The sequence below is a fragment of the Neomonachus schauinslandi genome, chromosome 4, assembly GCF_002201575.2.
Source record: "Neomonachus schauinslandi chromosome 4, ASM220157v2, whole genome shotgun sequence".
Taxonomy (NCBI): Eukaryota; Metazoa; Chordata; class Mammalia; order Carnivora; family Phocidae; genus Neomonachus; species Neomonachus schauinslandi.
In genome coordinates, this window is record NC_058406.1 from 86,114,794 (window position 1) to 86,132,163 (window position 17,370).

Sequence of the window (17,370 nt, forward strand, 5' to 3'; positions counted from 1 at the left end):
CCTCTCCCACTCCCGCTGCTTGTGTTCCTGCTCTCACTATCTCTGTCTCTGTCAAATAAATAAATAAAATCTTTAAAAAAAAAAAACCAAGAAAATGTGACTTAAAGACTTTAGAAAGATATTTATTGAATATACGGTATTGAATTGAAATGAATGATGTCAGAAAACTGTCTGCTTGTTCTCATATTTGTCACCTATAATTAACTTTAAAATCTAAGTCCTTTCCGGGAGTACATCTTTCATTTCCATCTCTAGTTAAATTGGGGCTGAAGCCTCTCCTCTGCTTATTAAAATCTTGCTTTAGCTTTTGGGGAAAAAAATCAGTAAAATGACTAATTCCATTTTTAGGTTAAAAATGCATATAAGGTAATTTGGGAGAATCTCAAGATATTTTCTTTGTTCTAAGTATTACCTAAATGTGCTTTAAAAATGCTCAGTCAATAAAGGCCATGTATGAGGGAAGCCTGGGTTGCTCAGTTGGTTAAGCATCTGCCTTTGGCTCAGGTCATGATCCCAGGGTCCTGGGATAGAGTCCCGTGTCAGGCTCCCTGTTCAGCAGGGAGTCTGTTTCTCCCTCTCCTTCTGCTTGCTGATCCCCCTGCTTGTGCTCTCTCTCTCTCTCTCTGGCAAATAAATAAATAAAATCTTTAAAAAAATAAATAAAGGCCATGTATGAAAAACCCACAGCTAATATTATACTCGAGTGAAAAACTGAAAAATTTTTCTCTAAGATAAAGAACAAGGCAAGAATGACCACTCTTGACACTTCCATTCAATGTAGTATCAAAAGTCCTAGCTACAGCAATTAGGCAAGAAAAAGAAATAAGAGGCATCCAAGTTGGAAAAGAAGAAATAAAATTGTCCCTGTTTGCAGATGACATGATCTCATGCATAGAAAACCTAAAGATATATAAAAAAAAAAAAATTGTAAGAACCAGTAAACTAACTCTGTAAAGTTGCAGGATACAAAATCAACACACAAAAATCAGTTGTATTTCTATATACTAAAAATCAACTATTTGAAAAGGAAATTAGGAAAACTATCTCATTTATAATAGCACCAAAAAAATAAAATACTTAAGAATAAACTTAACTAAGGAGGTGAAAGACTTGTACTGTCAAAACTACAAAACACTGATGAAAGAAATTAAAAAAGACAAAAACAAATAGAAAGACAACCTGTATTCATGGATTATAAGACTTATTATTGTTAAACATGTCCATACTACCCAAAATTATCCAGATTGCAATCCCTACCAAAATCTCAACGGCATTTTTTTTTTTTTACAGAAGTAGAAAAAACAGTTCTAAAATTCATATGGACCCACAAAAGACTCTGAATAGCTAAAAAGTTTTGAGGAAGAACAAAGCTGGAGGCATCACACTTTCTGGTTTCATATTATATCAAAAAGCTACAATAAAATAATATGATGCTAGCATAGATACAGATTATATAAACCAGTGGAACTGAATAGAGAGTCCAGAAATCAATCCATGAGTATGTGATCAACTGATCTTTGGCAAGAGTGCCAAAATACACAGTGGAGAAAGGATAGTATTTTCAACAAATGATACTGGGAAAATTGGATATTCATATGCAAAAATGAAATTTGACCCTAAACTCTGTGTATCTTAAACTATACAGAATAATTAAATCAAAATTGATTAAAGACTTAAATTTAAGATTTGAAACTGTAAAGTTCCTAGAAGAAAATACAGGCAAAAACTTCATGACAGGGGCGCCTGGGTGGCTCAGTTGGTTAAGCGACTGCCTTCGGCTCAGGTCATGATCCTGGAGTCCCGGGATCGAGTCCTGCATCGGGCTCCCTGCTCGGCAGGGAGTCTGCTTCTCCCTCTCATGCTCTCTGTCTCTCATTCTCTCTGTCTCAAATAAATAAATAAAATCTTTAAAAAAAAAAAAAAAACTTCATGACATTGGTCTTGGCAGTGATTTCATAAATATGACACCAAAAGCACAGACAACAAAAGCAAAAATAGAAAAGTGAGGCTACATCAAACTAAAACACCTCTGCACAGTCCTCACTGAACAGGCAGTAAGCTGAATGACAGGCACTTCATTGATTCTAGGTTTCTTAATTGTTATAGACAAGGGCATAGTAATATTACACAGAATCTTGATGAAGAGAGCTGCTGTCAGTCCCATATAAGGGACCTCCTTTGCGGAATTAGATCAGTCTATTATTCTTTCTCCAACTTGATCGTTAAGGAATATTTTTTTCAGGGGGGGAGGCTGTATACAGAAATCTCATCACCTTTCCCATTAAAAACATTATAGAAACCAACCAACCAACAAAACAAAACAAAAACCCACTCCTACACAGCAAAGGAAACAATCAACAAAGTGGAAAGGCAACCTACAGAATGGGATAAAATATTCTCAAACCATGTATCTAATAAGGGATTAATTTCCAAAATATATAAGGAATGCTTACAATGCTATAGCAAAAACATAAATAACCCAATTAAAGAAAGGGTTATGACTTGAATAGAGATTTCTCCAAAGGAGACATCTAAATGGCCAACAGGTATATGAAAAGATATTCAGGGGCACCTGGGTGGCTCAGTTGGTTAGGTGGCTGCCTTTGGCTCACATCATGATCCCAGGGTCCTGGGATCGAGCCCCGCATCGGGCTCCCTGCTTGGCGGAGAGCCTGTTTCTCCTCCCTCTGCCTCTGCCTGCCACTCCCCCTGCTTGTGCTCGCTCTCTCTGTCAAATAAACAAATAAAATCTTAAAAAAAAAGATATTCAGTGTCGCGAATCATCAGGGGAATTCAAATCAAAACCACAATGATGGTTTCACAACCTAAATATCCACTGATGGATGAATAGATAAAGAAAATGAGGTATATACATGCAATGGAATATTATTCAGCCTTAAAATGAAGGAAATCCTGCAATATGCAACAACATGGATAAATCTTCAGGACACTTTGCCAAGCAAAATAAACCAGTTTGAGAAAGGTAAATATTGCCTGGTTCCACAGTGTCTAATATATGTAAACTTACAGAGAATCAGGGAGTACAATGGTGTTTGCCAGAGGCTGGGAGGATAAGAAATTGAGAGAGTCACTAATCAAAAGACTAAAGTCTTAATTATTCAAGACAAATCAGTTCTAGATATTTGCTGTACAATTTTGTCCCAAAATGAATAATACTGTATTGTCACTTGAAAACTTGTTAAGATGCTAAGTTTCTTGCTAAGTGTTGTTACTATGATAAAATAAAATTTTTTTTTTTTAAAAGATTTTATTTCTTTATTTGAGAGAGAGAGAATGAGAGACAGAGAGCACGAGAGGGAAGAGGGCAGAGGGAGAAGCAGACCCCCTGCTAAGCAGGGAGCCCGATGCGGGACTCGATCCCAGGACTCCAGGATCATGACCTGAGCTGAAGGCAGTCGCTTAACCAACTGAGCCACCCAGGCGCCCCGATAAAATAAAATTTAAAAAGATTTTCAATTAATAAAATAATTTTAACAAACAAGAAAAAATGCTGTTAATTAGTATACCCATTGAATAAATCAATAATTAAAATTAAATGTTTACTTGTTCTGTTTTTATCGAAAATAAAGGTAAATTATTTTAATTCATTAAATTATGTTTTTCTACTCTTTTGACTTCAAAAAAAATAAGCTGTACTTTTGGTCTAGGTGGCTATAATTTCACCTGCTACCCTTAGCAAACTCATTCACTCTATGACTTTGAAATATAAGCAAATGTTGCATAATCTTCTTTGCACTATAGCAATATTAATAATAACAAGATAATGACAGTCATTATAATTGAGTATCTACTTTGTGCTAGTCCCTATGAGAATTTCATGTTTTATCTGATTCTGACATCCACTCAATGAGATAAATAATATTAGCCCTATTTTCCATCTGAGAGAATGGAGGCTTAGAAAGTTTATACAACTTATCTAAGAACATACATTTACTAAGTGTGGACCCAGGAATTTGAACAAGGTTCTTTAGATATGATCCAATGTGGAGTGATTCTGATAATTATAGGAATTATCCAAAGAACTATTATTGCATTTATAGATGAATACTCCTTTAAAAATATTGTGTAAGAATAAAAGGAAAATTAAAAGTGTTAAATATGTATCAAGACACTTTTAGAAAGAAAACTCAGAATATTCATGAAAAAAGTGAGAGCGAAGTAAGAGTTAGACAGATGTGTTTGAACCCCAGTTTCATTCACAATCAAGCTTGTAGAAAAGCTGTCTCCACTGAAAATTTTCTCGACTAAATAGTCCATTCAGTCCTCATTCCATGGTAATATGGCCTGTTACCTTTCTTCCTGAAATTTCAATAACTGAAATCATCTGTGAATTCCTAATTGCCAAATCTAATGAAAATTGGCCCTTGTTATAGCCATGCTCTATTAAACATTTGAAACTGTTGACTACCTCTAAATGAAATTCTCTCCCACTTTGGCTTTTATGATGAATTATTCCAAAATTCCCTTCTATTTCTATGGCTGGTCTTTGCCCTACATTTAAATGTTAGTGTTATCCAGAGTTCTATCCTCGGATTTCTCCTCTTCTCCTCTATAGATTCTTCATGGGAGATGATATCCAACCCATACCTTCAGCTGCTACTTGATCACTGGATACCCACTGACATTCTGTGCTCTAGAGTCATATAACCAAATTTTACTCAAAATCTATACATGGACATTTCTTAATTGAACTCTTGATCTCCTCCTCATCCTGCATATATTTCTGGATATCTTTACTTCATTTTATATTTAGTATTTAGTAAGGGGCTCACAAATATGTGTTAAATAAATGGAATTACATACTTCTAAAAATGTTTGTTTAATCTAGAAAGTGAGTAATGATTGTCAGATTTTTTTCTAATCACAAAAACTCATTTCAGAGGAATAAGTGATTAAACTCATGGACTTCAAAGATCATATATATATATATATATAATATTAGCATATATTTTATATATATATACGCTAAAATTAACAGATATTTCTTCTCACAGACTAGTTTCAAGTATTTTTGGTTCTCTTTTTCTTCTCTGAAAACTTAAATTTTTCTTTCAGTGTTCCAATATCCAGGAACACAGAGCCCTAGAAAGATCCTTTAACCATTGTGATAAGCTGTACTGGTTAATTATTTCCATAATACTGCTACATAACAAATAACCCAAAATGTAAAATATTTTTTCTTTAGTCACCTTTTTGCAGATTGACTGGAATAAGCTCGTTTTGCCTGAATTCAGCTTGGTGTGGCTCCAAGTTGAGGTTGGGTCCAGGTCTGCTCCACATGTTTTTCGTTCTCCTTGGACTAGTAGGCTGACCCTGGCATGTTAATTTCCTGGCACTATGCCATGGCTGAGGTACTACATAAAGTGCTGTTGAGTGTGAAGAGAAAGAGAAAAATATTGAATATTAATGATAGAAACCCTTCACGGGGGAGGTGACATTTGATCTGGACATTGAAAGTTGGGAAAATAAAATTAGTCAATTAGAGAATGAGGGAAGAGCATTTCAATTATTGATGATGAGGCACAAGATTATATTAGCTTAAAATAATTTATTATACTAGCTGAGGGAAAGGAGTTTGAGTTCTAGCACAAAAAGCAAGAAAACTGAAATCCCAACTTTTACAGAATTGACTTTTACAGAAATGACTATTACAGAATTTTGCAAACTGAAGGAGGTGGGCCTTGTGGCATTGAGATAATGCATGTTAGAGAGCCTGTAGCACATTGAATTAAAGGGCACTCAATGCGAAACTAGCTGCGTGGGACCTAATAAATCTTACTGATGTGTTTGGTTTAGTCTGAATAATGTTCTTTAAAAATTTAAACTAATAATTTCAAATAGGGCAATTTCATATAAAAATGCAAATTTCTGGCAATGTCTAGTCTGTATTCCAATAGGATAAGAGCTGTCTAGAGCTGTGGGGTGGGCCCTTTGTTAAAAGTGATGTCTACTTTCCAAGTTAGTCCACACCTTACTAAATCTTATTGTCTCCCTTACCTGGAGGTGGATTGTCAGTTGCCATTTATCATCAAGCATGAACGATTTGTTTTTTTTCTGGTAGAAGAGAAATAGTTCTCTGTACTCTATCAAAAATAGACAGGGGTGCCTGGCTGCCTCAGTCAGTGGATCATTTGACTCGATCTCAAGGCTAGAAGTTTGAACCCCACGTTGGGTGTAAAAATTACTTAAAAATAAAATCTTAAAAAAAAATTAGACAAATGAAAGCTATACAAAAAGACATGTGTTTCAAGAAAATTGGGAGAAAGCATATTTATGAAGACTATTTCTCTTTTAATTTGCAACTGAGATGCTGTAATAGAAGATAATGATATTAAGGAGCCATTTCCAAAAACTACAACCCTAGTTTTATGCTTTCTGCTGCTGTTGCTGCATCTAATCCTCAGGACAACCTATCACAATGCAGGATCAAAAGTTTGCAGAAATTAGTCACCCCAAATTTTGAGAATCTCAAATCCTAACTTAAAAAGGTATGTTGTTACCCCCTTTGGGTCCACCTCTCTGCTAGAAGTTACCTGAGTTGAATTTTATGCTGTTCATGCAGGAGAGAAACAGCATGGACTGTTCCAGACAAGGTTATCCTGGCAGTCATCTTTTGTTATCCCTCTTCCTACATCATTAACACCAGAGAAATGGGAAATGTTGGTTTCTGAGGAAATACATTATACACTGGACCTAATAGAGTACAAAGAAATATCTCAAATTGAGCCTAATATAATTTTAATATCCCAAAGTGTTGCACAGCCTTAGGAAATATATGAAATAATGCAGTTTCCGTTTAAAAAGAAAAAAATCTTTCAGCTTGAGCAGCAAATATGTCTTTTTATCTCCAAAGTAAGGCTTTTTTGTTTGTTTGTCCCCTTCCCCCCCCCCCCCCACACACACCGTGTGGGACTCCAGTAGGAAGTTGTCCCAGCAGTTGTTGACTGTGGGCAGGATGGGACTGAGAACTGGCCTACCACATACAGAGCTGCGTGCCACATCCCCCACCTGGCAAGACCCTGGTACGGCCCACAAATTCCTTTCTCTATTTTGGCGTGGACCCAGGAGCAGGCCCCTTCTGTGCTGCCCAATTTGGGTTCCCTAGACATCCCCTTACCACACAAAGGTCTGCAAACCACCTTTCAGAGGCAAAAGAAATGCAAAATCCAATCGAACTTGGTGGGAGCTGTAGACCTCTGTGAGTAGATGTAGATAAATCCAGGGACATGGATAAAACATAGTTAATTTGCAAACATGGTAGATTTGGAGAGTTAACCCTATAAACTTGAGGAATAATATAATATTTCCTTAGTGAGAGAGGAAGACAAATAATTTTTCAATCCCAGAAAGATTTAAAACTGAATATAGAAATATTTAAGAGATTCAAACTCATAGCATTAAGATTCTTTAGGTGCATATTTACTATTGGTTCCTTCATTTATTTATTTTTTAAAGATTTTATTTATTTGACAGAGAGAGATAGCGAGAGAAGGAACACAAGCAGGGGGAGAGGGAGAGGGAGAAGCAGGATTCCTGCCAGGCAGGGAGCCCGATGTGGGGCTCCATCCCAGGAAGGGGGGGGGGGATCACGACCCCAGCCAAAGGCAGACGCTTAAACGACTGCGCCACGCAGGCGCCCCCTATTGGTTCCTTTAATGTTGAAGAGAATTGGACAACTGGAATCACAGGGGATCAACTGTGTGATTCCATTTTTAAATCCCTGTAATATCAAATTAAGACACTTAATTAGGAAGTCATTTGAGGCTTATGCTTTTTGTTGTTGAAATCTCACTGGTTTTTAATTAATATTTAAGATAATTCTAGTTTTATTTTATAAATCTAATTTATTAGCTTTATGGGAAGTTTAGCAGTTGGAAAATTATAGTCAGAAAACTGAAAATATATATAAGAAAATAAATTTTAAAAATGTAAAATGTGGTTTAAAATGTTTAAATGTTTATAACTAAACTTGTAAATGGGACTAGAAATTACTGAAAATTCCTTAGAATAATTGGAGAATTTGCTAGAGCTTTAAAAAGAATAAGTGAACTGTGTTTAAAATGAACTTTAAGCTTAAAAGCTTAAAAATGAATTAAGTTTTTGCAATTGTAAATTTAACTAGTTGACTTTTTAAACATTAAAGTAAGCCTCTGAATATCCATTTCTACAAATAAAACTATACTGAGGGTAAAAAGCAAAAGCAAAACAAACAAAAACCTTACAACCCCCCTTTAATATTAGGAATAAAGTACATAGCCATCTGGAATAAAGTGAGTGTTTGGCTATCTCTTTTCAAGACTTAAGGGCTTTAGGCATGTGCTCAGAGTCCTCATATTCTTCCCTGTCCAGACCAATATTAGGAATCAAAACTTGACAAGAAATATTACTGGAATAGGTAAAGATGCTCCATGAAGATCTTAATAAACTTCTAATATGACTAAATGTCAATAAATTTATTTGCTCTAGCAAATTCTCCAATTATTCTAAGGAATTTTCAGAGGGTTGCTGGAGTGGAGGGAGGTGGGAGGGATGGGGTGGCTGGGTGATGGACACTGGGGAGGGTATGTGCTATGATGGTGAGCGCTGTGAATTGTGTAAGACTGATGAATCACAGACCTGTACCCCCGAAACAAATAATACATTATGTTAACAAAGAAAAAAAGATCACCTTTTGACTTCTGTTCAAACCAATTCTCAAAAACAATTATGTGCTTACGTTGCTGCATATTAATTAAACAAACAAAAAATAATTTGAGGTAACTGAAAAACATGGTTAATTTATTTGAACAATTAGTCAACTTAAATTTTTGTTAGTTTTCAACAATTGAAAATTTCTTTGACATTTTGTAGTATTTTTAGTGGATTTAGGCTCCCTGGGGGTTTGGTAGTACATTTTTAATAGAGTCTAGGTTGTGCTCTCTTATGTAGTGCAGTTCTGACTGATTTTCATTCATTTCTTTATATTTTTGTGTATTTTTATTTTTTTCTTTCAATGAGCATAACAAGAGGAAAAAGTTATTAAAGCATAATGTGAATTTTAAAATATGCTTCCCCCCCCCAGAGACTTCTTAACTATATAAAGTGAAAGTATAAATTGGTGTAACACCGTGTGGTGTAATATTTCTAGGACTTTAATATTTTAATGATTGTGAAGTATATCATTTTTAGATAAAGGAAGGAGCTTTGCTCCAAGCTCAATCTCTCCTGTGATGTATCTCAACTTCAAAGGCTATAGACTAATTAGACACACAGCATACGCCTCCCTATGGTTTCACTTCCCCTATATCGGTTTCCATTCTTCAGTCAGAACTTGGTAGACATGTTCTTTTCCTGTCAAACTTTTCCTTTTGAAGAAACTGCTTTTAATTACAACATTTAAAAAAGGGAACACCAAAAAAAAAAAAAAAACCCTCTTATCTAGCAATGATAAAAAACTGCAGCAGGTGATCATAGCCACATGATCGTCAACCTCATGCAACGTGACTTTTGTCAAAGACTCTGATTCCAATCCTGCTGAACTCAACTGCAATTCTTGTGTCAGTCCTGTCCTGTAGTGCAAATCAATCATCAGGTACCCTTTGAGCTCTCGTGGACATTTAAGATTCCAAAGCCTGAGTCTCACATACATTTACAGAAGAAGCAGAGAGCAGCCACTCTCCAGTCCCGTACTCAATCCCAGCATGATATGCAATAATGACCTGTCAGGAAAGGAGGCTGTGTATCCTCACACTGTGAAATATCCTGAGGGACTCTCTTTATGGATTTGAAAAAAGATTCAGCAGGGCTCTAGCCAAAAATTCATACACATAATTTCAAAAGTGCACCACAATCTTTTTAAAAATTTTCAGGGGTATCATTACCTTGGTGTATTTTCATGTGTCCTTTTTAAAAAAATTACAAAAATGAAAAGAATGGCCTGAAACAGTCTCCTGACTACAAAGAATAGTCACTTTTTTTTTTAAGTTTTATCATTTCTTTTTTTACTTTAGCAGGGCGCTCTTTGCCTTGTAAGCATTCATTGATTTAGTTTCATTTTTGTCCATTCATGATGTGATAGATATTGAATGGTTAATATGTATGAATTAGTCATTGTGCAGAATTTGTTCTACTTAATTCAAAGGCTGAAATTATCCGCATTTTGTCTTCATCTTTTCTTAGTAATGGGATGATCTTCAACACACTAAGACAATGATACTTGCATTTTTTTGTACAAAGCCCACCTAGGAAAAACCTCTATCAGGAAAATTCACGTGTAAGATAAACACATGACTGTAAACTTAGAGGAGTCACAGATTCCTTGAAGCCCTGTGTTTCAGATTGGATTAGGGTGGAGGAACCCAACTCTAAGACAGTTTAGAATGCAGGATATTTGTTAGGTAGCAATACCTGTGGAAAGGAATGTGAGGATGCAAGATTGGGTAGGGGGAGAAGCTGAGCTGTGATAAAGAGCCAAAAAAGCCTTAGACAATCATAATCGTATGGGAGCAATCACAGCCAGGAGCTTGTCAGGAGTTGGGTCTTCCTGTATTGATCCGTTATTGAATGTGAGTTGCCCAAGAAACTGGATGTAGACCACCATGCAGTTGAGATCTCTGAAGGTGACTAAAGCCTGTTGATGACAGCCCTCCCAGCAGTGGGAGCAACAAGTTCTTCCATGATCGGGTTCTGGGTGATAAATCACAGTTTCCATCACACCCAGGTTATGAGAAACCCAGCCCTAGAATCTTCAGCTTTCTCCCTTCAATTTTAGCCACTGAAGTAATTTTCTGATATTTCTAAAATCTAAGTCCAATTAAGAACAACAATTTAATTCATATAATTCCTGCCTTACTTATATAATAATACATGTGGTTTACTAAGTAGGTTAAGTAATTTATATTTTTAACTTATTTTGAACTTTCTGGTCTTTTAAAAATAATATTATTTTGGGGCACCTGGGTGGCTCAGTTGGTTAGGCGACTGCCTTCGGCTCAGGTCATGATCCTGGAGTCCCGGGATCGAGTCCCGCATCGGGCTCTCTGCTCGGCAGGGAGCCTGCTTCTCCCTCTGACCCTCCCCCCTCTCATGTGCTCTATGTCTCTCTCATTCTCTCTGTCTCAAATAAATAGATAAAATCTTTAAAAAAAATAAAAATAATATTATTTTAACAATTACAATCCAGTGAATGGTTTCAAACAGATATTAAAATAACAAGAAAGTTGTTAGAATGAAGGAAAAGTTGACCTCAACACTATAAAACTTGGTGAATCCAAAAGGGCATCTCTTTCACCCTGGTTCCATTAATGCAGTCAAATGACTGACTGGCATGGCACAAAAACAGGAATAAATAGAAATAAAACATATGGCATTATTACCCTCCTCATTATAAAAAAATAACTGAAATAAAACAAGATGAAGGATAATAACATTTTTTTCACTGAAAAAAGTTATTGAAGTAATGAAAGTAATCTGTTCATTGTTAGAGATTTTTACCTTTTATCAATTTAGGTTGTTATTGAAATATTTTTATGCCTAAATCTAATTATGCAAAGAGGAGAGTACTATTTTCAGTATGCCATATTTAATTCTCTAAAAGGTCTTTGCGCAGTAAGGCCCTGAAAGGATGAATGATAGCCTGGCAGATTTTCAATAAATAATGACAATTTATCAGTAAAGAGGTTTATTTTCAAGAGATGAATAGCTAGATACATCTGTAACATTAATTTCCAAATCCCGGAGACAAAATAGCATTGCTAGAAATCATAAAATTTGGAGGACAAACTAGTTTGGGTGAGAGGCAGAAGGTATGGGAGAAGAGCAAAGATACATTTTATTTTATTTTATTTTTATTTTTATATTTTTAAGATTTATTTATTTATTTATTTGAGAGAGAGAATGAGATAGAGCATGAGAGGGGGGAGGGTCAGAGGGAGAAGCAGACTCCCTGCCGAGCAGGGAGCCCGACGTGGGACTCGATCCCAGGACTCCAGGATCATGACCTGAGCCGAAGGCAGTCGCTTAACTGACTGAGCCACCCAGGCGCCCTGCATTTTATTTTAGACATGTTGCTTTGTAGTGCTGTGGCATATCCAAGGAGATATGTATTAAGCAGGTTGCTAGAAATACACGTCTGGAGCTCAGGGAGAAAAGATCAGGCCCACTTGAGCAGGGGTGTCTGCTGCCTTAGGTTAGGCTCTCTTAGGTTAGGAAATGTGTCTGGCATGTTTCAGAAAGAGGGGGTCAAGGAGGCTGAGCCACCACTCTGGTGAAAAAATTATGTATAGAATTATGTTCCATCACTAGCTGTTTGACCTTGAGTAAATCTCTCTGAACCTCAACTTTCCCTGTTATTAAAAATGAAAAAAATCAAAACCTATTAATGTTCTCTTAAAGAATGATTTGGATCAAACATGGCATAATTGTGAAAACATTTCATAAACTTAAAGGTGCTATTCAAATACATATTATCATTAATAAAGAGTGTGCATGGTAGTATATATTGAAATATTTAGGCTTGAAAGAGAAGAAGTAAATTATTCACTTACTTAATGAACATCTGTTGTGTAAGGCACTAAATTAGTTCTGGAGAGAGGAAAATAAATAAGGTTTCTTTTCTATCATGACTCACTAGTCCTATCAAAAAAATAATACATGGGTATATGGCAGGTATAAGAAGATAGAAGAGTAAGCAAAGGATGTTTTAAGTGAATGAATGAATGAATGAATGAACGCACAGAAGAGAAACCTCTAATCCAAATTCAAAATTTCCAAAAAAAGCCTTCTTGAAGGGATCTGTCTTAAAGAAAAATAAGTTGTTCTTCAGATAAAGAAGGAGCAATGGAAACTAAGAAATCCCAAACCCAAGCAATGTCAAGAGAAAATGCTGAACAGAAAATGCTTGAGAGGTATTGGCAAGAGACAAGGTTAGAGGTAGAGAGGAGGGGAAGATGGTGGTCAGATGACCTATGCCAAGCTAAGCTGCTTGAATTATTATAACGACATAGTGGTTATAAGGGAGGAGGTAGGTTGATCAGATTTACCTTTTAAGTGGAGCCCTCTGGCAGTGGTGTGGAAGTTTGATTTGAAGAAAAGGAAATTGGAATCAGGGAGACAAGTCCGGAATTTATAGCAACAGACCAGCAATAGATAATGGGTGCTTGAATTAACTAAAAAATTAATTTGAATTTAAAATATTGGTCACTGATTGAAGGGTGGAAAGTGAAAAAGAGGGAGGAAAGAAAACTGTCCCCCTGGTATCTGAATGGACGGTTGTACTAACTGCTGAGATGGAAAATGGTGAGGAAGAACAAGTTTAAGGGAAAAGAAAATTTTTGTTTGGGTATTTTGAGTTAAGAAGTGACTTTATGATGTTTAGGCAGACATTATAGTAAGAAGCTGGATACAGGAGTCTCAAGCCCAGCAAACAGAACCTCTTCTAAGAGAGTTTTAGGCTAGAGATCTAGATTTGAGAAGCATCAGTAGAAAAAAGATGAGACAGATGATAGAAAGAAAGAGACGATAGACTTTTTAAAAAGATTTTATTTATTTATTTAACAGAGAGAGAGAGAGAGAAAGCACAAGCTGGCAGAGCAGCAAGCAGAGGCAGAGGGAGAAGCAGGCTCCCTGCTGAGCAGGGAGCCCGATGCGGGACTCGATCCCAGGACCCCAGGATCATAACCTGAGCCGAAGGCAGACACTTAACCGACTGAGCCACCCAGGTGCCCCTAGATGATCCATAGTGCCTAGAATAGTGCGTGGTACTTAATAGTATCCAGGGAATATTTATTGATTAAATATGAGAAAACTTAAAGTTGTGAAAATAGATCTGCATACTCAGAGAAAGGCATTAAAAATGAGCATGACAGTGTGGGTTGAAGTGGAAGAAAATCAGTATTTAAGGTATCGGCAAAGGACACTGAGGATAAAGAATAGGAATATAGAGAAGTATGAAAAGAATCGATCAATGGGAGATATTACGAAAATCAAGAATGAATAAAATTAAGGGAAAAAAATAAACAGTTCAACTCCTCTGTTGCTCCAGTTCATATGGCATTGTGGAGGTATCAGTTGTCTGCTACAGCAGAGGTAGAACTGGAAGTAGTGGGGCGTCTAGGTGGCTCAGATGGTTAAGCATCTGCCTTCAGCTCAGGTCATGATCCCAGGGTCCTGGGATTGAGCCCCACATCTGGCTGCTTTCTCAGTGGGGAGTCTGCTTCTCCCTCTCCCTCTGCAGTTCTCCCTGCTTATGCTCTCTCTTATAAATAAAATTTTAAAAAAAGAACTGGGAGTCGTTAATTGGCTCTTCTCTGAAATTTGATTTATTAATACGGAATCTGAAGTATATGGGCTTATGACTGTCAATGGGCACCTTCCCCATCATGTGAAGAAATCCTTCCAGAGAATGATGTTCCATACTTTGCCCTTGTAGTATTTTCCATGTAGTAGCTTATCTTTTTAAAACTTAGACTAATATTGTTCCTTCCATGCTTGAGAGTCTTTAATGGCTCCCATTGAACTTATTCTAGCCTATTATCCTCTTAAAATTTGGACCCTGCCAATTTCTCCACCCTCATCTTGTTCGTTATTCCCCTTTGCTTCTTATACTAAAAATCCTTTCCTGACTTCCTCTTTCACATTTTTTCTTTCTATCTGGAATGTTCTTTCATTCACATAGTGGTTCTTTCTCATCTTTTAAGTCAGCATAAATGTCACTTCTTAAAATAATTCTCTAAAAACAACATAATTCAAAACAGGTTCTCTTAGCACCTCACTTTCCATATTCCTTTTTGCTTTTCTTCTCTTTTTTCTTTGATTGGTTATTTATCATACACATTCCCCACAGAATTATAATCTATAGAAGGAAGGGACTATATCTCTGTGGTTACTTCATGCTCAGTGCCTACCTCAATATGTGTAGAAGGAAAAAATAATAATGCTTGCTTAACTGTGTTGGTAAGTAATTCATTTATCTCTATAGATGTAGCTTGAGGGTACACAGCAAAGAAGAGATTTTTTAAATACACCATTTAACCACCTGATAAAACTGATACTCTACTTTGGAAAGAATGAGGTTGTGAGCATTTTTAAAAGTAATTGACTGGAAAGCAGAATTCACTACAGTGATATTTGAGATACAAAAAACAAAACAAAACAGAAACAAAACAAAACTAAATCAAGGTTATTTTTTGTAAAACACAGAACTGTGTGATTGAAATGCAGTATGTCTTGCTAATTCATCTGAGCCTCTCTTTTTAGCAACTTCCTAGGCTCATAATAGAATGTGAAACCAGAAATTCTCACACTCATTGAATACATACAATTACGTGATAATGGAACTTCATAAACTTAATAGGTCTTTACTATTTTACTTTTTTTTTTTTTTCCAACCTCCAAACCGTTTATTTATCCCGACTTGGAGGTGGAGGTCGCGGGGGGGGGGGGGCGGGGTGTGAAGCGGGCACAATATTGCGGGTGGCAGGGCCTGATGCAGGCGGGTCGGGCAGGCGTGGCCCTCACGCGAAGGTGGAGCCGTTCCAGCCCACGTTGGCCGCGTGCCTGTCGTAGTAGTTGATGTAGATCCTATCCGGGCTGACGCGCAGGCGCTCGGCCAGCAGGCCGCACAGCAGCTTGCTGTAGGAGCGGTTCTGCGCGCCTCCGATCTTGCCGATGCTGTGCAGACTGCAGAGCGCGCACGCCTCACTTGAGCCGCCGAAGGCCATGAGCTGGTCTGGGACCACGTGCACCGCGATGTACTGGACCGGCTTGCCGGTGGCCTGCGCCCGCTGCTGAGTGAGCTCGGAGAGGAGCCCGTCCGGCACGGAGGCGCTGGGGACGTTGGTGTTCACCACGAACATCGGCATGCTGGCGGAGAAACGGCGGGGACTGGTGCACAGGAACTAACCGACGCGCGTCCGGCAGCAGCCCTTTACTATTTTACTTTGGCTCTTTCCTCTCACTAAAGTAACCCTCCTCCTACAGCAATTTGCCCCTCTTAATAACTCCACAAATTCCAATTCAGCAAATCTCTAGTGGGTATCCATTATGGGCTAGAATATTGTGGTGTTGAAAACAGAATACACATTAGAAGTAGTACTGGTGTTCAAGGTGTTTATCCTCTATTTCAGGGGTATTACAAGAAAAAGGTGAACCATTAAGTGCTAGCTTATATGATATAAATTAACAGAATAAAGGTGGGCTGCAACAGCCAAGGAGGCAGCATCTTCAAAAAGATGGCTAGGATTGGGTAAATCAGAGAAAATGGAAGATGAATGACACTCTGTTACAAAAGAATATTTAGAAGGCTCCGAAGGAAGATTGCCCCTTCAACATAGGTGCAAAGTGGGGCTGTTGATCGTAATAGAGTAGAGATATGTCCACCAGCTGTAAACCAAAATTAAAATGGAGTCTTTGCTTCAGGTGGGAAAACACCCATGTGAATGAATAAATGATGGTAGTCATAGATTTTCTGTTTGAGTAAATGATGGATGAATTACTCAATAAGCAGCCTGTCTATAGAAAAAGTCTGGTTTCTTATCACATATCCTCCTTAGCGAGATGCAAGCATTTGCATAGAAATGATTTGATTTGAGAAAGGGCAAAAAAGGGAGAAGCAACAGAGAGAGATGATGGAGCTGGCAAAAGACCGCAAAGGAAAATATCCTATGGATTTGTTTAATAACACTCTATTCTTCTTATAGTATAGAGTGCCTTTGGTAATTTAACTCATGTGGCCACCTCACATCCATGTCATTTTAGATAAGAAGGAGAAAATATGATTTTAAAAGGGAAGAAATGACTAGTTCGTATCTATAAACCATTCATCCCATGAAGCTTTAATAGAAAAGTTACATACGTTGCCATTTGAAAACAGGTAGCTGTACTCTTTTAAAGAAACTTAAAGTTGACCCTGCAAGTAGAAATTTCTCTTATGTAGAATCTGAGTGGGGTTTTTTTTTTTGGTGTGTGTGTTTCATTTCTTATTATTTGTAATGTTTTGATGTTTTCAATAAAAAATATTTTAAAGGACATCTATTTTTTTTTTCTGTCCAGTGTATCTAATTGGAGGGAAAACTATGTGGTTTTATACAATTACATCTTAAGTGGGAAATTACTTTGGGCCTTTCTTCCTTTTCCTTTTTATCCTCAAATAATTTGCTATTGTGTATCTGAGAAAATATTACCTAAGAGTTTTAATAAATGTTTTTAAAAAACACTCAGGTAAAATTAGAAGTTCTGAGATAAAATTAATTGTGTTCTTACTGTAGGATCTTTGATTGTAAAAAAATACATTAGTATGCACTGTGAATCTTCAGGAAGTAGTATATTATCAAAATATTTTTCAAATTTCTAGATTTCAGGACTTTTTTTGAG

At 36.9% G+C, this 17,370-nt stretch overlaps 1 protein-coding gene across 1 annotated transcript; it reads right to left on the reverse strand.

The window, feature by feature from the left end:
• Nucleotides 1–15,368: 15,368 nt before the first annotated feature.
• Nucleotides 15,369–15,918, reverse strand: LOC110580434 (macrophage migration inhibitory factor-like). Its single transcript, XM_044914085.1, has one exon. It carries the CDS (start codon nt 15,858–15,860, stop codon nt 15,513–15,515), a length of 348 nt encoding a protein of 115 aa, XP_044770020.1. The 5' UTR covers nt 15,861–15,918; the 3' UTR covers nt 15,369–15,512.
• Between the last annotated feature and the right edge of the window lie 1,452 nt (nt 15,919–17,370).

Excerpts from the sequence above, each read along its gene's own strand:
- LOC110580434 (XM_044914085.1), bottom strand. The coding sequence starts at position 15,860 with ATGCCGATGTTCGTGGTGAACACCAACGTCCCCAGCGCCTCCGTGCCG.